This window comes from Piliocolobus tephrosceles, chromosome 3 (genome assembly GCF_002776525.5).
Source record: "Piliocolobus tephrosceles isolate RC106 chromosome 3, ASM277652v3, whole genome shotgun sequence".
NCBI classification, from domain to species: domain Eukaryota; kingdom Metazoa; phylum Chordata; class Mammalia; order Primates; family Cercopithecidae; genus Piliocolobus; species Piliocolobus tephrosceles.
In genome coordinates, this window is record NC_045436.1 from 89,140,922 (window position 1) to 89,166,310 (window position 25,389).

The following is a 25,389-nucleotide window of genomic DNA, read 5'->3' on the forward strand; positions in this document are numbered from 1 at the left end:
AAAAATATACCTCTCTGGCTGGGTGCAGTGACTCACGCCAGTAATCCCTGTGCTTTGGGAGGTTGAGACCATCCTGGGCAAAATAACAAGACTCCATCTCTACAAAAAATTAAAAGATTAGCCAGGTCTGGTGGTGCACATCTCAGTCCCAGCTGCTCCAGAAACTGAGCTGAGAACTGCTTGGGTCCAGGATTTTGAGGCGATAGTGAGCCCTGACTGTGAGCTTGGGTGACAGAGCAAGACCCTGTCTCAGTCAACTAAAATAAAAAATATACCTGTCTCAAAATTGGAAATAAACTGTGATTTTTTGAAAAGTAAAATGTTTATAAAAGTAAACTAATATGAAAGATAAATGTATACACAGGCACACACACATGTTGAAAAGCTTTTATCAATTGCATTAATCATTTTTTGTTAATGAGCCATATCCACAACAACCGTGTGAACATTTGCTCCTTATTCTACTATGTATCTACCTTTCCTCTTTCTCCAGCATCCTGGAACTTTACTTTCTTATCTTACATTTGTTTTCTGCAGACCAAATCAGTTCTGAAAATTCTACATTTGGGGTACCAACATGAACAGTCTGCTCTAATAAAGAATTCTCAATCTGATGATCCTCAGGATACTGAAAGATAAGGCAAGGTCTAAGATCTAGCAAAGGGTTTACATTGTCTTGTGAGGAAACTAGAGTTCCTGGAGCTTTTCCACAAGTTTGGCCTGCACTACCTGGACTGGTCCATCTGGGTCTGCTATAGAAACAAAGATAAAAATTTAAAATGTTAAACACTTCGCAGGACCAAACAATGAAAATGACAACATAATTAAATGTCGAGGCTTACTTTCTCTGGATCACCATCGTGCATTACTATATGTTCAAAAGAAGTTTAGAGACAAGAAACACCTCAAATATCCATCAATTCAGAGTATTTTAAAAATTACACATCCATTCAATGGAATTCTACTCAGATACTAAAGCAGCAAAAGATGAGACAGCATAATCTATAAAATACTCTTGCCAAAAATGTTTAACCTGAATCTTATCAAGTTTACAGGTACATAAGAAATAGCAGACAAGTGAAATAACACCATGCATAAACAAATAAATTGAGAACATAGAATGTTCTAACAAATACAATGCATAAACCTTGAGTAGATCTTAGTCTAGGGGAGAAAAGTTAGCTATAAAGACATTCATGAGACAGTGCTGGAAACCTGAACGTATACTGAATATTAGATGACATTAGGAAATTATTTTCTTAGGTATGATTAGAGTATTGTGGTTATATCTTTATAAAATTCATGCTGAAATTTTTTTTTCTGAGACAGAGTCTTGCTCTGTCACCCAGGCTGGAGTGTAATGGCAAGATCTCCACTCACTGCAACCTCCACTTACTGGGTTCAAGCGATTCTCCTGCCTCAGCCTCCCAAGTAGCTGGGACTACAGGCGCACACCACCACACCTGACTAATGTTTTGTATTTTTAGTAGAGACAGGGTTTCACCATGTTGGCCAGGCTGGTCTCGAACTCCTGACCTCATGATCCGCCCACCTCAGCCTCCCAAAGTGGCTGAAATACTTAATGGTAAAGTGTCATAATATCTACAGCTTACATTCAAATGGTTCAACAAAATGTATGTGTTTACATACACATGTAGCTATAGATATAAGAAATATAAATATGTAGACAAAGCACATCTTAAAATGTTAGACTTTAATATTAAATAGGAAAAGAAATTAATTAATTAATTGGGAGAGTATAAGAAAACACTTTACAAAACAGTATGCAAAGGGCTCCTCTAAATAAGTGTAGTTAACTACAAGCAATATATATACTAGTTACCATTCACTAGTTTTCAAAGAATAAAATTACAATTAAACTAAAACTGATCAGGGATTGCTTAACTTTTCTTGATTATCCAGCTTGTAATCAAGTAACCATACAGTACAAAGGTTCTTATAAATTGACTTAAAGTCATTCTCCAAAACTGTTTTCTTGAACAAATTTCCACATCAGTTCCTATGTTTTCCTTACAACAGCAAAAAAAAAAAAAAAAAAAAAAAAAAAAAAAAAAAAAAAAAAAAAAAATCTAAATTCCAAATAAATAAGGTATTTTTTTAAGTGGGAGGGATGAAAATAACAGTTATTTTGACGTTTTAGGCTCCTTTTTAATCAAACAGTAGAAATTTTAATTTCTACTAGCACTTCACCACTCAAACCACCTTAGGAATGTTTAGGTGATCAGACAGTCCCTTCTAGAAGGCACCTGGATAAGAGCTGGTTGTGACCTAAAGGGATAACAATGTGTTAACTACTAACAATCTACTCAAAACCATATTTTATATGCACAAAGCTCAATAGCATTTGATAACAGAAAAAGCAACTTCTAAGTTCTTAAATGTTTATTCCATGGTTATTAATCTAATCATTTTGAAGAAAACTGGTCTAAAAGATTATACCCGTCTAGTTAATAAGAAGTAATGGCTAAGCAAAGAAAACTACAAGAGGATGTTTTCTTTTTAAAACTATACCTTCATTTTACAGCAATATAAGCACTTTTGTTTGTTATACTACTAAACTTTCTTCCTTAGAAACACTTGCCCTCAAGAACAGTGAGTGCTCTTTCTAAGTCACAGTCGAATGTGCTATTGTTAATATAAGCATAAATTCTCCTAGCTGAGCCTAAGGGGGTATGTCATTATGCCATGCTGCAGGCAGCCGAAAACCAATCCAATGGGAAAAATGATGATTTGCACAGTTAAATTATATACTTTTGCTTCAAGTTTGTTTTTAAAGCTAGTTCATCTCTCAACGAAATCATTTTTTTAATATGAACACAGACATTCATACTAAGCAATTTTTCAGCTACTCTAAAAAACACAGTAAAATGTTGATGGATTTCTGGCTGGGTTTTAAATCCAGCTCCCCAAAGAGTAAGAACAACAGAAACGAAAGTTCCTGCAAAATCTTCAGGACAAAACGTCAAGAGTGACTATTATTAACAAAAATACTCCTTTGATCTTAGATAACTATAATGTTTTCCCCTCTAAGGCACAAAAATGGAGCCAGTAGCAGAAGTGGAAAAGAACTAAAAGGTGTTGCATAAAAATGAGAAAAAATAATGAAAAAGACAAAGCTGAATCCAATAAAACATCACTGATTTGTGGTACAGTGGAAAAATGAACAGGGATTTTGGAAGGAATTCTGAGAAGGTGTCATTTAACTATTTATAGAGTCAAGAACTGCTAAAGATATTCTTCAATATCATTTGCTAATCATTTATACTATGGTTATATCACCCTGCCTTTGAGAGTTCACCACAATGCTGGTGGGGATACCTGGAGATCAGAATTTTCTTTCCCTGGCTAATGTGCCATTTAGCTGTTCACATTACGGGTTCATAAAATTAGAATCAGTAATTCCACCTACAGGTAATTATCAACAATGCACACAGATATATTAAGTTTGCTGTGTTCTAGATGTGAAGTCTTGAGAACACTCACTCAAGGTACGTCGTATTAAGGTTACTTGATTCAGGCTATACATAAAAGGCTTTGATGAAACTAAAATATTTATTGTACCTAATTATGACTAGTTACTACCTAAACTTTATTATTATTGTTCTATGCATTGTAGAGCACTAAAGAAAAAAAGGATAAAGATCATATTTTTAAGGAAAGAAAAATACTATAATGTTCTTAATGAACATAAGAACAAGCTGTATACTCTGAAATGTGTCACACACAAAAACTAAGCAGCATTAAGTAGAGAGGATAATTGAGCTGAAAAGGAGAAATTTATATAAAATACAAGTTACTTCTTTTTTTCTACAAAACTGAAAATATCTCTGTGTATCTGAATTAGATAGCTGCTATAGCTGAGTTGGGTCACTGAACAAAAAGCAGAAGTTCAGGCTTTAGACCTCACTAAATAAAAAGGGTTTCACTCTACTGTATAGGCTGTTGTGCAGTGGCGTGGCCATGGCTCATACAACCTCAAACTTCTGGGCTCAAGCAATCCTCCTGGCTCAACCCACCAGGTAGCTGGCATTACAGGCATGTGCCACCATACCAGGCTAATTTTTCTTTCTTTCTTTTTTTTTTTTTTTTTCAAGAAAGAGTCTCACCATGTTGCCCAGGCTGGTCTCAAACTCCTGGGCTTAAGTGATCCTCCCACCTTGGCATCCCAAAGTGCTAGGACTACAGGCGTGAGTCCCATCAGCTAGCAATGTGTTTTTTAAAATTACTTGAATGCTTTTAGGTAGGTCTTATAATCCAATCTGCTGGCAAGATAGCCTAGTTTAACAAACTTCACACAAGTGTGTTACTTGTCTGACATTTGAGTTTGCCATCTGGCTTTAGACTTTAGTCCGACCCAGAGTATCTTCATTTATACTAACATTTGTTCCTCTTCTCTTCCATTTCTTCCTGCTTTCTAGAAACTCATCAAGCCCTACTTCTGCAAGTTGAGAAACACTTTTTTTATTAACCTTAGAGTATCTCAGCTAAAGTTCTGCAAACCTCCAAACTACTTCCCTCCAAATATCCCTGGTGGAAAATATCTATCAACCCACAGAACAGCTTACTCTTGTTATATTATTTTATCTAAATGCGAAAAAACAGTGTTCTATAACCAAAAACGTTTGGAAAACATGCTATATTATATGCTCCAGTTTGGAGATTCACGAGGCACAAAACCTCCAGTAAATAAATCTGCGTGTATGTGTTTAATTTAATGTATCTCTGATTTATTTGATCTTGATATCTTCTTCCTTACATTTGTTAACAATAAAGTGGAAATGGGACCACGTGCTGTGGCTCACGCCTGTAATCCCAGCACTTTGGGAGGCCGAGGAGGGCAGATCACCTGAGGTCGAGTGTTCAAGACCAGTCTGGCCAACATGGCAAAACCCCATCTCTACTAAAAACACAAAAATTAGCCAGGCATGGTGGCACGTGCCTGTAATCCCAGCTACTCAGGAGGCTGAGGCAGGAGAAATACTTGAACCCAGGAGGTGGAGATTGCAGTGAGCCAAGATTGCACCAGTGCACTCCAGCCTGGCCTGGATGACAGAGACTCTGTCAAAAAAAAAAAGAGAGAGAGAGAGAGACAGAAAGAAGGAAGGAAGGAAGGAAGGAAGGAAGGAAGGAAGGAAGGAAAGAAGGAAGGAAGGAAGGAAGGAAAGAAGGGGAAAAGAAAGAGCAATAGTTCTCTGACGAACACAGTCAAAAGCACTGCAAAGCACAGAAGACAATTAAGTAAATGGATCGTGTAAAAAAGCAATTCCAAAGGTGCTCATAAATAGATATTGGCAACTAAAAGAGAAAAACTACCAGAAAACCGTGGGGCTCTGTGCTGAACTCTCTCATGCTTAGGCATTTTATTACAAAATCAGAAGAAAACACCATTAGTCAGTTTTCATCAAATTTCCAAGTCACATGAAGGCAAAGGAAGCTGGAAATTTATTGAAAGAATAATTATTCCAACAAATTCTGATAAGGCTGGATTTAGGTTTTATAAACATAGATAAATATTTAGTAAAAATATATATGTAGTCTTGAATTTGTCCCCACTACGCCCCACCCAGGAAAAAAAAAATCCTATACAATAAAGAGTGAGGAAGACATGACTTAACAGCATATATAAAAAATACTTAAGGATTTTCATCAGTGCTAAATTCAGTATCAACCAATAGAATTATGAGACCAGCAAGAAAGTTATTATAATTTTAGTCTGCCTTACTTAGCAGTATAGTTTCTAGAACCAGGGAAGTTTTTTTCTCTCCCATTCCTGCATATGCCTATCAGGCCACATCTGGAGCTTCATTGAGAATCAAATGCACAAATTTAAGAAAGAAATAGATGAGCTTGAACCTCTGAATGAATTAAGGGAATTTATTCTAAAAATAAAACCATCAATAGGAAATATAATAGGTCATTTTAAATACTAGAAGAGTTATCATAGTACCGAGATACTCAACTTGTTTTTTATGATGTAGAGCGAGAATGGTATATACAGTCAAATGATCTATGCTATGCAAAGAGAAGAATCTCAACCTAACAAAAAGATGAAGTTTTCTAACAAACTTGTCCAAAATTGAAAGCACTATTTCAAATGATAATCATAAATTGAATGACTTATGTCACCAACCATTACAGCCCGAATGTCACCAAGGGAATTCAAGTATCAAATGTAATGTATGTCTAGATAACCTTCAAACACACTCTCTCCAACACTGAGATTCTAAAATACTAGCCAAGGCAGCATTGTCCCTTGGAGACAACATTATCAGGAATAAGGCAATTCACACAATCTAAAAAAGGGATTATCAGTGCCAGTGGGTGTGAGAAGCTGAATGCTGACTCAAGAGAGCTGATGGTTCAACTTTCAGGATTTTGCAAGCCCACTGTTAAACACAGCGATTACTAAAACAAATTTTATAAACTTACCACTTAAAAATTACCCTAAAAGCAAAGCTAATAAACACTCAAATATCACTTCCTAATGTTACTTTGTTAACTTGAAAGCAACCCTGGTAGGATATTTATAACTGAAAAACTTGCAAATGCTACAAATCAGAGTTGTGTTGTTTTTTGTTGGGTTTTTTTTTTTTTTTAAGTGCTTAAGCATTTATTAGCAGCATACCACATCAGTAATATCTTAGCCGAGAAGAATTGACTGGGCTCCCACATATACAGCTTAAGGCTGGTGGAAGAGAAGTAAGAATCAAAGTAATCTTCCTCAGGAAACAGAAAAATTAGAAACAGGAAATAGTATCTGAACTTTCAAAAGTTATCTGTCATCCTATTAAACTGTGGTATAATTATACAATAGTATATAGCCTTCGAAAAGAATGATGTAAATCAATTTGTGTTAGGAAAATACGCAACAAACTATGGCAACAGACACCTCTGAACAGAGATGGTATATTGTGTCCCACTTTTAATTCAAATATTTGCATTTTTGTTATATGCATGGATCATTTAATAATAATAACAATACTATCATCAAACACGAAGAAAGAGTTCAACCTTGAGGTACACCTTGAGCATAAGGCAACAGAAGCAGCTACAATGCAGAGGAAAGAACAGCTTTGACAAAACAATAGAAATAGAAATAAAAATTCTTAGGCCCCAGCAGGTACTATAAATGGATGCCTCCTGGTGAGAAGATGATCATATATCCTGACTGTTCTGACTACCCTTCATTTCCTGTTCTTCTAAGAGAACTAGCTGCAGAGTATATATTCTAGTCTTTTTCATTCACTGGGAATAAGTAAAGAATGATTCTCGACTGGGAGTGATTTTTGCTTCCTCTGGGACATTAGGTAAGATCTGGAAACAGTTTTGGTTATGGAAGCCAAGGAGTGCAACTGGCATCTAGTGGATACAAACAAAGGATGCTGCTAAGCCTCCTATGATGCACAGACCAGCCCCCAACAATAAAGAATTAACCAATCCAAAATATCAGTAATGGGAAGGTTGAAAATCTGTATACCACTGTTACTGAAGGCCACCTAATTCCATCTCTGTTCTTACAACCCAAGGGAGTCTAACCAAGACCCAGAGATGCCGCCTTCGCTAGAAAACATGATGATGGAGTCTGATCCAACATTTAGGAGAGCCAGTAAGGCTCCAATAACTGCCACGGAAGGCATCTTGAGGAAGGGTTAAAAATGTGACAGTTGACCTAACAACTGGCAGAGATCATTTATCTTCAGAAAAACCATCTCACTGGTGTGTTAGCAGCATTTCTGCAAAGTATCACAATACACACACACACAAAAAAAAATCCAAATACCAATTTCTCTGATAACATGTTGCTATTTTTGAAGTCATGAAAAGTAAACTGGAATTATGAGTTCAAATATCAATTATCATTGTAGTTTTAAAACCGTTAAAATTGAATACGGTTGGCTACAGGCCATACTTGTGTAACTATTAATTCTATTGCAGTCTTCAGTCTGCTTATCTGACACCATTAGTTCTTCACAAGGGTTTAGCAGCCTACTTATTTCCCTAAACAGTCAGGCATTTGGCACAGGGTCTCGCCCATGGTAAGTCACAATAAACATTTTATTAGTTAATTAAAAAAATTTTTAAAGACTGCTATACACATGATCTTTCACCTTTGCCTGAGTCTACTGGCATTAGGTAATATCAGAGGTCAGTTATCATCCACAATATATCATTTTTAAATACTAATATCTAAAATGTTTAATATTTATAATTAATCCCTCCTCTACCTAGTAATATGAGACAACCAGAATGTAACTTGCTTTTAAATGAAGATAAATATTTCCCTACAAAACCCACCAATCCACATGTAGTTTCAATGGATCCCCTCACCCATAGCCCCCATTCTGACATACTTTCTTCCTAGAATGTATAGGCAAGGCCATCGTCTAGCTTCAGCCATTCTTCTGCCAAAATCCAAGTTGCTGAGGTGGCAGCAACTGAGACAGGCAAGAGCAGAGGAGAGCATCCACATACCTAGGAAGCTGAAGGCCAAGCTGTTTGAGGAGCTGATAAAGTGAATGTTGCATGTGGGTAGAAGAGGTAAAGCAAGATCAAACAAGGCAGGCCAATGGGAGACATATGGGCCAAGAATAGACAAACAAATTTTTCAAAGCATGGATTAAAAACAACGTTGTCTGAATCAACAGCACATGCATGAGTAAGATGGGAACTGGCTGGAAGTATCCAAGAAAAAAACAAACTAGGAGATGAGATATCTGAAGTCAAAGCCAGGAGGGCCAAAATAGCAGTATAAAATCCCAGAGGCAACCATATGCTCATATCAAGCAAATGCAGTCTACAGATGAATGGTTTCTCCATTCAAAAAAGTCCTTCAGTCCTTCCCCTTCCTCAGCCTTATTCAGGCTCAGGAATAACTAAGGATTTCCTCCTCTACACCCCTTGCTAGAGAAAAAGGCTAGATATTTTTGTAGATTATGAAACAAATATCATTTATGAGCTCAAAATTTTAAATACAGTAATGGAGTTAGTATAACATGCTCTGTTTGCTCTGTTGCTAAATACACACAGCGAAAAATATAAGACAGGAGCATGGAATTGATTTACTCACAAACATTTTCTTTTCTAATCACAATGTGGTTCCCTGCAAAATCCGTTATGATGAAAGACGATCTTTAACCCCTTTGCATATCTTACTTTTCAGGTTTCTTATATTAAATATTTATAATAGGCACTAATATTAATAGGGTGGTTCCCTGAAAGTACAGAAAAGGGAGAAAGGCTAACATAATTGCCTGTACATAATTTCCCAAAACACAAGACGAGGTCAGCAACTCCTTCTTCAACATTAGTGGAACTATTCATTGGTACCTAAATATAGGAAGCAGAGTCTTCCAAAGTGGTGTCCAACTCAAACAAATTGTCAGTGTTACAATTTTCCACTTTACACTGATGTAAATCATACCAGTAATGCAATAGCATAACAATTAGCACCACACCCATGAGCCTAGCAGATAAAGTATATAAAGCCCAAACTCAGAGGAACTGTCCTTTAAATAATCAATTTTAACAGAAATGAAAACATTTAGTCCCCCAAATCCATAGGTTAGGAATATGAAAGGAAACAGAATAATAAATAATCATTACTACCAGGAATACTAAATTACACACACACACACACACACACACACACACACACATATATACACAAAATTTTTTGCTTACCTAAAGAACTGTTTCCTATGTAGTTGCTTCAGTCATATAGGGAAAAAATCTGTGCTCCTATGGAAAACTATGCATAGTCTACAGCACATCTTTCCTATGTATCTGATTCTGATTCTTTGAGAGCTATTTTATAACTGTGTAAGTTGGAGACAATAGAAAAACAAAATCACTTTTGTCTATAGACATACAAACTCTATCTGAGTATAACCGACTTCCCACTGTGAAAAAGTCCATTTTGCCTCCCTTTGTACATCAATTTCAACATTCCTGAACTAAAAATATATATGTCTTTAAACTCTCCTTTGAAGTGGTTATAATACCTTACTAGTTCCTTTTTAATGATTTAAATGATTTAAGTAAAATCTTTAACACTTGTTAATTTTAAATCTGTATGAAACTCATAATTTTATTTCTTGAAATTTATACTTTAATAGTAATTTTTGAGAAAACAATCAGCTACTTTTTGAAATGTGGGAGAAATACTGATATTTGCCATTGATGTTTTCTCAGTTATGCTGCTAAATTGAATCACGAATATAGCTATCACCCAGGAAAGGTCTAGAGGTTTTAGCACCCAAGGGTGATGAAGCTCCAAATCAGAAGCTGACAGTAATCCAGGTAAAGTGTCATCAACAGAATGGAGGCAAAATAGGGGTTCTATCCATGCTAGAGAAGGGGAGGGAAGATAGGGGATCCCCCTGAGTAGAATGGGGTTCTTATTTAGGGACATAGAACCTCCTCTGTTTTTGTAGTTTCAAAGCTATATGGCTACCACCCAAAGACATTCCTGTCCACTCTGCTTGCCAACCACGGATCACATTAGAGCAATGCTTGTTGATTGAGGGCCTGTTTGCTGTATTTACTCTTGGTGTTTTAGGAATCCAATGAACATTATTAATCTCATCACATCCTATAAATGTGAAACAGTGTGAATGCTTAAAATGCTAGCAGTATATGATTACAGATAAACAAAAGTACAGATGTAATAACTTGAAAATGATGAGAAAAAAATGATGTATGATACATATATACAGGGGATACATGTTACTGATTATAAAATTCCTCTGTCTGAGATTTCTTCTTGAGGATTGATGATGGAAGCAAGGGTTTTCTGCTCAAAAAGATGAAAGCTTAAAAGAATAAAAGACATTCTGACTCTAATGTGTCATGCACTCACCCACAGAATACAGAACGTATACCTGAGACTTCTCCATTCAAGGCATTTTTTGTTATAAAAATAAATGAACCTTTTTTAAATATACCAAAAATGGTAACATAAATTTTACCACCAATATACAGCACTCCTCATACAGAACTTGGTTGCAGAACCAACCCAATATTCAGGAAAGTATCCTCAGAAATAGCTAAAACTTGGAGCATTAAACAATTTTGTACAGAGGAAATTATATGCAAGAACATAAAAGTCCTGGTCTCTTTACGGATGTAATTTCTCAATGCTAGAGGTTTGGGGTTTTTCAAATTAAAAACTTCCAGATGCTTAACATGTATGGTAGTACTAAGTCAAACTTGTCAGACTTGCTGCTTAAAATCCTGGGAAACTGTCAGTATATCTATAGGGGTTGGGAAGGAAATTTAAGGAATACAGTTTAGTTAAATCTTTTTTTTTTTTTTTTGTAGTTTATAATAGCTTTGGTTGGCATGTATCAGGGGCATCCAATCTTTTGGCTTCCCTGGGTCACATTGGAAGAATTGTCTTGGACCACACATTAACATTAATGATAGTCAATGAGAAAAAAAAATTGCAAAAAAAACTCATGTCTTAAGAAAGTTTACAAATTGTGTTGCACTACATTCAAAGCCATCCTGGGCCACATACAGCCTGCAGGGACGTGGGTTGGACAAGCTTGGCCTATATGGTCTTTCCAGCCTTTATTACTTGTTCAACTTTCCTATCTTTGTTGCTTTACTGATAGTCTTTTTGCAGAAGACAAAGTAACCAGTTAAAAAAGAAGTCATTTTCTCTTCCAGTCTTCCTTGAAGTCCACAGTTTGAGACTGTGTATTAAAAAGAAAATAAATTGCTCACCAAAGTTTGACAACTTGTATAACTGCTGTGTCATTCTGTGTCCTACCAGACAAGTGACGAAGGTGCTTCACTTAGCCAAACAACTGTCCACAGCTAGCTACTCATACAGTAAATAGTGCTGCTGATGACAGTGGGCATTCATTTCAATGTGAGGGAGAGTATTGTCTTTCAACTTTTCTTTTGCAGTACTTATTATAGTATGATTGTAGCCAGATTTATACTTTCTAAGTGAAATGTATTGTATATCTCACTCACTATTGGCTAAAATCCTGTTAATTCCTAGAGATTTTTCCTATTACTATTTATGTGCAATTCATGTATTCTCATTGTGCCATCAACTTAAATTTCAATATGCAAACATCATCATTTTCATACACAACCAAAAATCAAATCAAGTAAGAAAGTCTCAGAGATCTTAGAAATATCTTTAGAAGATCTTAGAAGTCTTATAACACATATTTTCTATAAATAATATAATTTAGGGGAGAGTTATTTTTCATATACTACCTCATGGAGTAAATATTAACTATTCGTCAAAAAATCAACTGCTTTAAGTAAATACATTTTAAAAGAATGAATTGCTGTAACTTGGTAATAAAGCTCTGTATGAATATCTAGAATTAAAATATAAGTAAAAACATAAGGGAAGAAATTTGAAAAAACAGAAAATTGTCATTAGAAGAACAAGGACAATATTGTGATTTGAAGTCTTAAAAAATAAGAGATTGTAAGAAAAAGGATGAGGTGAGATGTAGATTTTCTTTTTTTTTTTTTTTTTTTTTTGAGATGGAGTCTTGCTCTGTCGCCGGGACTGGAGTGCAGTGGCCGGATCTCAGCTCACTGCAAGCTCCGCCTCCTGGGTTTACGCCATTCTCCTGCCTCAGACTCCCGAGTAGCTGGGACTACAGACGCCCGCCACCTCCCCCGGCTAGTTTTTGTATTTTTAGTAGAGACGGGGTTTCACCGTGTTAGCCAGGATGGTCTCGATCTCCAGACCTCGTGATCCGCCCGTCTCGGCCTCCCAAAGTGCTGGGATTACAGGCTTGAGCCACCGCGCCCTGCCGAGATGTAGATTTTCTAATGAACAGTACCATGCTCAGTTACACAGTGCATTTACCCAGCTTTCATGTGATACTATTATTACATCAGCTTCCTTGCTAGAATACTCCAACCCATTAAAGAGATGATATTACAACAATAGTCATTTTCAGACTTTAATTTGAATAAATAATTTTACTACTATCATTTCTAGTCATGTTTCTAGTATAGTATTTCAAAGATCACTTCTGTGTTGACAAGTGTAAGTCCTCTGGGGCTTGCAATTTCAATAATTTTCTAATAGTGTCCTACGGAGTTCTAAGGTTCTTTGGAGATGCCTCAGGGGCCAGCATCGGGGAGAGAGGTGGGCAGCAGAAAGAAAGAGCATGGAGGCTATTGGCTTCTGCCCACTCTAGTCTCTGAGGTCAATCGGTGTAGCTAACATTGTGTGCAATTTCATATGCTGGGGTTTCTCATATAATTTCATTTTTTAAAAAGGTTCAGCCTTTTAAATAAACGTTATAAAATCCCTGTACTACTTAATCTCCAAGATTTGTATTAGGTTTAATATGTTATGGCTCACAAAGTTCTCAGAGAAAAGGTTTAAAAGGCATGGGGATGAGAATAGTAATGCATGGAAAGTGATGTACCACATTAAAAGCCTCAACCCACATTTTCAGATCTTTGTTATAAACATCTTGCCATTTTATAGAGAACCTTCTATAGAGAGCTTTATAATGAGTCCTAGAGATATACAGATACAAACCAGAGCCCCTGCCAAGGAGCTCACGAGTGAGATTGGTGGTGGAATACAGCTGTACCATGAGATCGCTTATCTGGGAAGAGACTGTCAGTGTATCTACAGGGGTTTGGAGGGAAGTTTAGGGGATGCAGTGAGCCCATAAATGACATTGGTAGTAGAACAGTTATACCATGAGACCACCTACCAGTTAGCATGTGTCAGGATCTGCCCACAAAAGTCACTTGATCCTTGACCCACTTAACCCACTTGATTCCCAATCAAGTTGATAACCATCCTGAGAAAAGCAGTTATTTAAGAAGCATTTTTCCATTTGAACATCATCTGCTCTGACCTTGTGCCCTAATTCTTTCAGTAAAAAATGATTTTTAGTGTTCCAAAGTTCACTTAGGAGTCCTAGAACTGGCCAGCATTTCTGGCATGACTTTAAAGTAAAAGCATTGGTTTTTGAGTGGTTTGTGGAAATCACTTTCATCTTATGATCATATCATATATTATCTTAAAATGCTGGCTGGAATCTGGAGTCTCTGAGACGACACATTGGGGTTTCATAATTCCTGGAAGGGTAATACAAACAACTTACCTTTGACAGCTCCCAGCATTGACCTAAGACTGAGCAAGAAATGGATCAATTTTCCTGACATATTTCACTGTAGCATCTTAAAGATCAAAAATGGAGGTATAATACAAAGCTATAATGGAGAATTCCTCTAACTCCCTAACTATTGTCCAGAATTATATAACAATAAGAACTCTAAAATATCAAGCTTTCTAAGTATGATGATAGAGAAATACGACTCTGAGAGATTAGGAAATATAGGAGGCTTTTTCCTTCCCTCTTTTACTCTCCTTACATGTGAACTCTTTCGTAAAAAGGGAAAAAAATATACTTTACCCCTTCCCTGACCAGCTACTTTTAGTTAGATACATTCTTACTCTCAATACTACCATAATGTACAAACTAGAGCTGGCTACAATTCATAGGATTTACTCAGCCACTTAGCTTAAATGCGAAAATTGTGTTTTAAAATGTGCTGACCACATTTCAAATACAAGAATAAAAATCCAGGAAAGTATAGTTCCTAAAATCTAAATAATTAACATCCAAATGAACAGACATAGTCTTGGCATTCATGACAAATAAGGTCTATGTCTACTAAACATGCCTTTATAGCAAAAAGATGAATTTAGCAATAAGACTAAAGAATACAATATGAAGAAAAATAAAAAATGTGTTTCAACTCTCATATTATGTGGCAACTTAAAGTTGAAATGAAGACTCCAGATGAAATTATGTCAAAAGCATGACAGTGATTCCAAATGATTCTGGATTTTGAGAAATTCCAAAATGTAAGTACAAAATCCTCAACAGGTAAGTTCAATTACATTTAGTTCATTTATTCTATCTACTGGGATAGTAGCTTAAACTTCATATCTGTGAGTTTATCTACTAAATGAACGTTTTGACTAATATAAATGTGAAATTTACTAGATTATTCTAAATATCTTAAAGCTGATAGGACACTAGAGTTTTCAAATATAGGTGGAAGAAATTCCTTGCTTCCTCCATGAATCCTTTTCATTGCAAACAGAAGTTAAAAGATAGAAGTCAGCTAGAGGTTTAACCGGGAAGGAGGAGGCAGAAGAGAGGAAGTCCCGCTATTCAGCTCAGTTCCTCCTCCTAGTGGTCACAAAGGGGAGGTGCCTGCCATCTGGTGTCATTTCCTCAAGGGCTCCTTTCTTTTAAATGACTCACAGAATAGTCATTTGGAGGAATACATGATGGCAATGAAAAGTGCTCAATTTTAATTTGTAGGTGATTTCCACCTACTTCTGCTTCTCACTCTTCTATACTTATTTAAAACAGTCCATTTTAAAATAATATTTCTTAATTGCAAGATTTCTGAATAAATCCCAAATGAAGCAGTAACTATCCATGTCTAAGAATTGAGTATGCGGGCATACCACAGTAATTTTTTAAAACAAACCAGGCAAAAAGTGTTAAATATCATGGTGTGTTAAACCATCACATGGAACTTCACCCATATTGGCAAACCAGGGAGGCTGGGGATGCATCTATATTTAACCATCACATACTAGGCTATGGCCGCAGCCCAGATTGACTCATACATTGTTTTCACATTCTCAGCTTCCTTCAAACCACCAAGTAATTGTTTATAAAGTGATAGTATGAAATAAAAACCTTTTTCATGATAGGTTTTGGACGGTTTCCACTAGAGATAACATAGATTGATATTATTTGGATAAATGTCTTGTGAGGTTCTCGGCAACAGGAAATGCCCCCCTGGGCTGCAAAGCAGTCCTGATTCTGACGTATTTCCTCATCAGCTCTCCATTTACCTAATCCTGTTGTTAAGAGGATGCGCCTTCTCATCCCTAGACCTAAGCCTGACATTCAGATACTATTTTCATTAACATCACGTAGTTGATTTTGTACAATTACAAAGCAATCAGAAGCATGGTAGGATATTATGGCCCTGAAAGGCTTCTTATGTCTACATATAATTTGAATGAGCTGGAATGAATGAAACTCTATGCAGAATTTGTACCCTTTTCTTAAATAATTCCCAGCTAATGAAAAAAATGGAATTATTAAGGCAAGAAAGAGAAAAGAGTAGTTTAAGAATTAGCTTCTTAATAACTTGTAGACAAGAGAAGCCAAGAAACAAGAACATTGCTTCAAGAGACAATTTGTCATTCACCCTTTAGGTGACTGGGCATTTTTACCAGCTGTCACTCCTGGACCAACTAAAAGTGTTACATCCAAACTGTTGTACTCATTAGGACTGAAACAATTTAACATGGATGCCTGCCTGAAGGCACTCCGATGTCACATTGTATTGTTTGGCCTTATAAGAAGAGAGGAATGCCTGCTATTCTCATTTAAATAAAATTTATAGCATTTTAATTTGATTTCTTTCTGCAAACTGTTTCTGACTATTCTTTACCTTACATAATTGAAAATCTATTATTATCCCCTTACTTGATGCACTCTTTCCATTTACTGTGCAGCGTGTTAGGATAAAAACATACACCCTAAGTGAAAAACCATGTATAGTAAGAAACACGAGTTTTTTTTGTTTTGTTTTGTTTTTTGAGACGGAGTCTCACTCTGTCGCCCAGGCTGGAGTGCAGTGGCCGGATCTCGGCTCACTACAAGTTCTGCCTCCAGGGTTTATGCCATTCTCCTGCCTCAGCCTCCCGAGTAGCTGGGACTACAGATGCCCGCCACCTCACCCGGCTAGTTTTTTGTATTTTTTAGTAGAGACGGGGTTTCACCTTATTAGCCAGGATGGTCTCGATCTCCTGACCTCGTGATCCGCCCGTCTCGGCCTCCCAAAGTGCTGGGATTACAGGCTTGAGCCACTGTGCCCAGCCAAGAAACACAAGTTTTATGTGAGAAAGTAAATTTATGTTAGAAAGGTAATTTAAAGGTTCTTCTTATACAATGGGAAAGAGTACACAACCATCAAGCTACAGTTAACATTTATTTCCACCCAAAACTGAGAACACAGACAACGAGGTCAGTCACCAGGGGCAATATTGTTTGCATTTATGAATCTTGCTTGCCTATGTGAATTGCTTGCCTACATATATTCTTATTTTGTACACCATCATTTTTATGGACTTGGAGTGTACAGAGAGACCTCAGAAGTTATCTACTATATGTTTTTTATCTCTAGTTAAATTCTCTAAGCAAATGCCTAGCTGTGTTACATGGAATGATTATCACGAATGTATAGGAGTCAGGTCCAGTGATACTGTTCAGTAAGCCAGATAAGAAGTTTCTCTTCTTATTCAACCTAACTCTCCCTATTTTCAGGAGAAAAGTAGAAGAATAAGCCATCATGCTCCTGTCTACAACAATCCTTTATATATTAAAAGTGACTTTTTTGTTTCACATGGGGTAAGTATACCAGGTATCAGTATACCTCTATCTGTTCATAAATTCTTGGAGAGCTAAAAGGCAAATCAGCTTTTTATCCATTGCTAGAGCTTTTATTTTCATCAGAAACCAGATTTTCTCCTATTGTGAACTTCTAGAAGAGAATTATGTTTTTTTCTCTATTTTCCCCAGAGAAAAGAAAAATAAAATCTTTGGGTTTACAAAAATGGAAGAGATTTTAGTCATCTGCCCCAAAGCCCACTATATTTTTTCTTGGTTGCACTTGTCATACCTGTATATTCATGGCATTTTTAAAGAATTCTCTGTCATCCTCATCAAAATGTAAGCTTCATGAGGGAAGATACCAAGTCTGCCTTGTACACCAACATTTTCCCAATGTCTAATACAGTATTTGGCATACAGCAGCCTTTTCATTTAACCTGAAGAATTGACAAATGCCCTTCAAAATCATTCTTGTGCAGCACTCCTATTTTGGAGATATGAAAATAGAAACTGTAAGAGGTGTTCTTGGAAATGACTTCCCAAAATTGCATAACAAGTTAATGACAAAGCCAGGATTAGAACTTTGGATTCTTTATTCCGCATCCTCATTCTTCCTCCATTACAACACAGAGGTTCTTATACCTAACATCCTGGGCAGGCAACACTACTGATGAGTAAGATACGGAAAGCTTTGTGATCTACACATCTTTTGGTTGGCTGCCTGGCTCCCAGTGTTCTTCATCAGCTGGAACATAAAAACCTTCTCATAGATATGCCTGGTTTATGCATACTTTATGTAAGATTCCAAGAACAGAACCCAAAACTAAATTCTACAGCCATAGCAAAGAGCCAACTTATTCTCTCCAATTAGAGTTGAATTTTACAGAGGCCAAGCCAAAGATTCCAGCTGAATTTCTCTGGTTCGGCTACTGCTAAAACAAATACTCTGCTAAATACAGCTTCAATTTGTATGGAAATTTAAAAATTATTATTTTTTTAATTATTATTTTGGGTTTCTTTAAACCAAATATTTTTTAAAATAGAGCTTTTCTGAGTGCATGAAAGAAATAAATGCAAGTTTCCCAGGGTGACAAGATGATCTAAAACTGGATTGTGGTGATGGCTGCCCAACTCTATAAATCTGTTTTTAAAATCTTAAAATAGGTAAATATTATAAATTTTACTGCAATAGGCTGTTAAAAAATGAAAAGGAGTCACATAATTAAGCTACTTCTTTTTGTAAACATCTGGTATTAAAACTGTAAAGATATTCTTTAATATCCCCATGGTCTTTTAAGCCCAGGTCCTATCCACTTCAACCATGGTTTACCTAAAAGGTCAAAAGTTTTCCCTGCAATTTTTGTAAGAATAATTTAGGAGACTTATATAAATATCAAAAAAGAACCAATATTTATATAGCACCAAGAAATACTGACTAGTATGATTATCTGCATGAATAATCTACAGATATATTTATTTAATTAAATATAGTGTTCTAGTCCAAACGTGCCATTAATTAGCCACTGGGTTTTTAGCAAATTATACAACATCTCCAGGTTTCAGTTTTCCCACCTATTTCATATGTCTCTGTAGATCACAGTAGAGTTAAGTAGCATATAATATACTAAAAGAATAGTAATTGCTATTGTCTAATGGATAGCCACTAATATGCCAGATTATTTAGGTAAACTATTACCCTAAGGAAGGTATTATTAGTCTTTTCATCTTTTTTTTTTTTTTTTTTGCAGATGAGGAAATTAGAACATGGGGAAGTTCACTAGTTTGACCAATGTCACACAGTTATTTAGTGCCAGATCCAGGATTCCAATCCAGAATTATCCAGGTTCAAAACCTGTACTTATTCTCTATTCCTTGGTAGACTAGCTTTTGGTTCTATCAGATGTGGGCATGAATCCTGACCTTGCCTTTACTATGTTAAATTAATCATCTTCTCTGAATCTCAGTTTCCTCATCTGTCAAATGAGATTACTAACACTTAACTCAGGATCCTTGTGAAAATTAAATTAGAGAGTACATCCTCTGCCATTAGAAGCCATTTTTCAAAAACTGTCTTTTTCATCTCTCCCTCACAGAGTTTCCTTCTTGTGCATAAAAATATAACCATAAATTCTATGATTACCTTAGAGCCTACCTGAATAAAACTCACTGGGATTGAGTTCTATCAAGAGCAATTAGAGTGAACACAAACAACATAGCATTGCTTCTTTGCTATCAGTCCTTGGCTCTGTGACTGAAACTGTCAACAAGAGTGTCAACTTCAAGGGGTAGGCATCTGTCCACAGGAACTGAGCTGAGGTCACAGACTTGTCTCACTCTGCCCTACAAACAGATGTCTAGGTGACATCTGTTAGTCACTGCAAACCAGGGTTAGAGCCAAACCAGGTGGAAGTGCTGAATCTCTTTTCTAATCCTCTTGGTCAGCCCATTCATTCCCTAAAACAATTCTTCACAGACCATAATTCGAAATAACGAGTTTTCCCCAGGATATTATTTTCAACATAATGTCCTTATTTTGATGATGTCTGATTATTCCTCAAGCCAAAGGTAGTGTTTCCATCACAGCAGTTTGTCAGCAAGAAACCTACTTGATTCTGCATATTAGAATGCACACCTTCAAATGTTTACCTCGAAAGTTGCCAGGTAAAAACTGATGTAATGTGGAGCTCTAGTGGTGGCAAGAGGTAAAGCAGCTATTAGTGGGAGCCAACAAAAAAGCCTAGGAAATCTCCATTTATTATTACATTAACATGCTAAGATGAAAAATGGTCCAAAATAATCCAAGATAATATACAGTAAATTTTAAATGTAATAGATTTCTTTTAGATTACAAGTTAGACTCCAGTAGCTAGCCTACATTAAACATCCTGAAACAATTATATCTTCTCAAAAAATAGAACTCAATGCTGTGGTTGTCATTTTTCTATTTTTACTAAGTTCATTAAGAATCATATTAATTAAGCACTAGCTATTGTTCACAGAGCTAGTAAGAATACTGTATACAAAAAAAATGCTAGACTCTAAGTGGTATGATCAGTGAAGTTCTGTACCAACTGTCCTGGGAATTTAAATAATCCCTACAGGCTGATGAGGTGGTTGTGAGTTAATTCCCGCACTAGAAAAGTGCCTTCCTTGAATATTTGACTTCTGAGATATTTTCCAACTTAAAACAACTAAGAATGAGACCTGCACTGTCAAAGGTTAACTCTTTGTTTTTCTGGTACCTAACGTATATGTCTTCTCACTCAAAAGGGCTTCATTTAAAAAATATAACTCTCTTATGTTCAAAAATTTAACAGAATATAAATAATAAAATTTGTATAATGTACAACCTGGAGTTGACATTTAAAATTTCTAAATGTGGTGCCTTGATTAGCCGTGCCAAAACAGGTTACCATGAGGGGGAAAAGGTTTCAGAACATGAAAAACTACAAGAACTTGCCTTTTCATATATAAGTACCTAAGTATCATGTTCCTTAATACTAAAGAAATTTTAAGAGACTCACTTTCCATGAGTGATGATAAAAGAAACTATCATATTCATAAATGTGTTAACAATGTTTATATGAAATAAACATCTCAACTCATGGGAGTTTTCCATGACTTACATCAGTTGAATCCACTAGATGTTTCCAATGGCCATATTCCAAGGGCTTCTAAATTGTCAGGTCTGAGAAAACTACCAAGCCCTCAAAGGTACATGAAGGAAGACTTAATGATTAGCCAGGGGGTCTTATTCATGATGTCCTTCTTCCCTGTCCTTCTACTACACAGAAAAAAAAGGTAAAAGTATAAGAGCCTCTTCTTCAAAAGTCATTGAGAATGCAAGAGTTTGTAATGGGAAGCTCAAGATAAAGAACTGATTTTCTTTCAGTCATCATCTCTAGCTATAGAATAGGAGATGGAATCTTTTTAATAGAATAGAAACAGCAGGAAAGGAAGTGAAGGTGGTTTACTAACATAATCGTAGGCCAAAGGGAATAAACCAAAAAAAAAAAAAAAAAAAAAAGATCTGCACTAATGCAATATGAGCGAGCCAGGAATTCAGAATCTAACAGTTCTACAGTCCTTTTCACTGTGGACATTAAGACAATTTAATTGAAGAATATTTTTCAATTTGTGAATCTAAGATGTTTGTTTTTGTATATCACCTTGCCTATATTTTCTTTGATGATTATCTCTATATCCTTTGCTTTACCACAACAGGCCTTGGTATGCTGCTTAAAATAATATTTGGGGCTTTATATTCCATCCTTTTGAATGAGACATGTTGATTTTATTAAAGCAAGTTGCAGTCTGCATTCTTTCTTTACTATTATTACAGGTAGACTTGACAGACACAGGACCTTTGTCTTAAAATGCTCTGCTCTGGAGGAAACCTTGTTAAAGAAGTTCCATTTTACCTGCTGGGCAGTTACATTCTGAAGGTGCTTCTCTTGCGATTCTTATTTTAGCCATATGTTCATAGGATTTCTGTAGGAAAAGAAGAGTTATTAACAATCATCAGTAGCACTGTAGAGAGATGGAGTCTTTAGGGACTCTGGCCATATGCCTGATTTATCGGCATTTCATAACCTGCATAACTAACATTTACATAAGTACTTGTACTCTAGTCAAGAAAGTAACCATGCCTAAGCCCTAAAAAAAGAAAATGACCACTGATAGGGTATCAAGATTGCTGGACTTGTGTAACATCTTTCTCCATTCTTCCCTACCACCACTCTCTCCCTCATATGCAGTCAATGTAAAAACCTAGCACTAAAATGTTGCAGTACTAGGTAAGCTGTGGCTTACCAATAACAGCCAATATTTTATACATGAAGGTCAACTGCTTTATCATTCTGGGCTGCAACAACTGCCAAATAGGCTCCCCGCTAGGGTAAGGTTCCAGAAAACCCCCTTACTCTAGTCTAAAGTTGCCCTTAAACATAACATAGATTCCTTTCAACTCTCAACTCCAAGGGCTCTGCATTCATAAATACTCTGGCACTGCAACCTTTACCAAAAATAAAGCTACTTTTAAAAAAACGTTTAAAGTTTTAATATGAAAAGATTGAACGTGTGAAATTATTGACTTTAAATTGTACATGAGATTGTTTTAAAGAGTGATTACCTTTTTTGTATATTAATAACATCTATGACCGTAACCATCTTATAACATGTAAAAGATTTAACAGATGCTATTTCTCCAAGAAATATTCTCTCCACAATTGGGAAAGACTCACATGTGACTTAGGATAACTAAAAAGAGGTAAAATGCCCTTTCCCCCTTTTAGAACTTCCTATATGTTTAACATGCAAACATTAAGAGAGAGTGAGGGAAGATTAGAGATAGGCATAGGGATATCAAGGGATGTGCACATAGAAATATATGGTACAGTGAGCATAGATCCTTGCCCAACACATGCACGCGCGCGCACACACACACAGCCACACCAAGTTTGCGTACAGTAAGGGTAGCGGCTAGTCTTGCACACAGAGTCACGCTTGTACAAGATGCAAAATACCCCAGCCTCTCACACCTGAGCCAGAAGTCGCTCCACTTTCTCTTGCACCACAGCCTTGAGCTGATCCAGGGTATCAGGCAGCAGATGAATAGAAGGGGCCCCTTTGGCGGATTCGAGAGCGGCGATCCTTGCCTGGAGGTCGTTGGTTTTCACACCCAGGTACAGGCAAGACACCACGGCCACCACTGACAGAAGGGCCGCCAGGAAGGCGCACGGGGACATGGTCCGGGCACAATGCTGCTCGGCAGGGCTCGAGTCCTCGGATCCGGGCTCCCGGGCCCCTCCTTTTCCTGCATGCTTCTTCAGCAGCATCGTGGCGGGGTCGGCCGTCTCGGCTTCGCTTCCCACCCTCTACACCTTAAATAATCCTAAAAGGAAAGAAAAAGGTCGATTCCTCCAAAGTTCAGTCCCTGTGGTTGCACAACTAGCTGGTGGAGTCAAGCCCGCGAGCGGAGATGGACCCCTGCCTTGCTCAGCGTCCAGACCCGCAGGCGTGCACTATCCCCGCTTTCTTCTCTCCTCCCAGCTGGAAGTGAAAAGCACCCTCTGACCGGGGACCGGGTGGCGGTGGGGTAAAAAGCAAGACGAAGCCCACCCAGACAGCTCTTCCGACTCCCAGAGGACAGACACCTCTTCCGAGGTCCCCGACAGCGGTCGCTCAGGGTCCGAGGGACGGCGGCCGAGGCGCGGCGCGGGGCCGCGGCTCGCCCTGGCCACAGAGGACCGAACCTGTTGCGCCTCTGTGAGTTTGCCTTCTTTCTACCTACTCGGTGTCTTTCAGCACGCCGACCTGTTTCCCACCTGCATTCAGTTCAAGGCAAAAAGGCTGGGAGAGCACGCTAGAGCGCAGCGCGAAAGGGGCGGCTAAGGGGAAGAAGAGAGGAAAACGAAATAAACCCAAGGAGCCAATGCTAGTCGCGAAGCCGAAGTCGCGGCTGCCCGAAGGATCTCCGCAACCCCGCGTGCGCGATCCTTAAATACCCTTCGGGATGCTCGTGTGAGTGTGTGTGTGTGTGAGTGTGAATGCGCGCGCGCTCCGAGCACGACGTTCCTCCCCCGACCCCCTCCCGGCGCCCGCCGTCCGGCCCGCGGCTCCCGCTGCTCCCGCTGCTGCGCGCCCCCCTTCCAAAGCCAAAGCAGGAGCCCGCCTTATTATCATAATGTATTCACCTTGGCCCAGCCCGCGGGCCGGCCCAGGGAACCCCCCAGGGGGCGGGAAGCTTGGGTGGGAGCGGGGCAGGAGGTCCGTTATTAGCATAATGCATGCAAATAGCTGGAGCGGCCACCGTGATTGGAGAGGAGCCTGGCAACCCCTCCCCCTGCGCAGAGTAACTTCAGCGTCCCCAAAGGCCACCTCTCTGGCCAGGGCCAGGGGCCGAAGCGGGGTCGGCTGCGCAAGAGGCGGCAACTTTGGCTTATACTGACTCAGTCCAGCGCCCCCTCTTCATCCCACTTAAAAATGGAGAAATGGCCTCCGGGAGGAAGATGTGAAGCAGAACGCTTTATCTCTCCCGATCTTCACTCAAAAGCAGCCGCAGGAGCTCTTGCTGTCTCGCTCTGGTGCAGCGTTTTTCCCTCCTCCCTCACTTTCCCACATGCCCGGAGGCAAAGTGTCTGGCGGACGTCTGAGGTACATTTCCCCACTTCCCTTCTCTTCCCAATGCCGCCCGCAGATTCTCCAACGAGGGGAAGTTTTCTCTCCCCTCCCCCAGTTTCCTTGTCTTGACGGCACTGAGTCTCCTCCCAGCTCTGTATTCCTAGTCTGTACTAGGATGCTAATGTGTTTTCCTGATTCCCTGGTTTGCGGGATTGTAAAAGGGAGTGTTGAAGTATACGCATTTCTCAGGATTTAGGAAAGGAATGAAGAATGAAGTCAGTTTTTCCTCTTACCTGACTCTCCTCATGCTGTTCCCGCTGGAACAAATTACAGGGTCTCTAATGGGATTTTGGAAAGTTGGTAACAAGTAGCATTTGACATCTAATTGACTTTGGGGAAAACAGAAATCCCACCTCTTATTCCAAAGAGTTCCTTCTTATCTCCCTATAAAAATATATATACATATATTTTTTTCCTATTCTCCTTAATCAAGCTAACCTGAAGTCGTTGCTTGTTGTAACGTTGTTGGCTGTAATCAACAAAATACTTACACTTGGTTGGTCTTTCACACGTGTAAACGGATATTGCTAGGTATGAAGCAAGGTAAGGAAATAACAGCATTAGAGGAAGAAAGAGACTAACATTGGAGGAAAACAATGAATTTTGCTATGAAGTGAAAACCATAATTCATTTATATTACACAGTGGTTCTCAAAGGATGGTCCTAGACCAATAACATCAGCATCACCTGAGAACTTAGCCAACATTTAAATTCTAGGTTCCTACCACAGATCTGAATCAGAAACGCTAGC

The 25,389-nt window shown here is 37.9% G+C and overlaps 1 protein-coding gene across 2 annotated transcripts in view; it reads right to left on the bottom strand.

The window, feature by feature from the left end:
* The window catches only part of COL25A1 (collagen type XXV alpha 1 chain), a 496,532-nt gene extending 472,601 nt beyond the window's left edge, over positions 1–23,931 (bottom strand). Inside the window, exons 1-3 of one of the 2 annotated variants that reach the window (XM_023219885.3) lie at positions 23,443–23,931; positions 22,997–23,349; positions 21,878–21,947 (exon numbers count right to left, since the gene is read on the bottom strand). In XM_023219885.3, coding sequence (XP_023075653.1) covers positions 21,878–21,947; positions 22,997–23,293 — 367 coding nt within the window. In that variant the 5' untranslated portion in view covers positions 23,294–23,349; positions 23,443–23,931. Of the gene's footprint in view, positions 1–21,877; positions 21,948–22,996 lie in introns of both variants that reach the window. The other variant, XM_023219886.3, reaches the window with a different exon arrangement.
* Between the last annotated feature and the right edge of the window lie 1,458 nt (positions 23,932–25,389).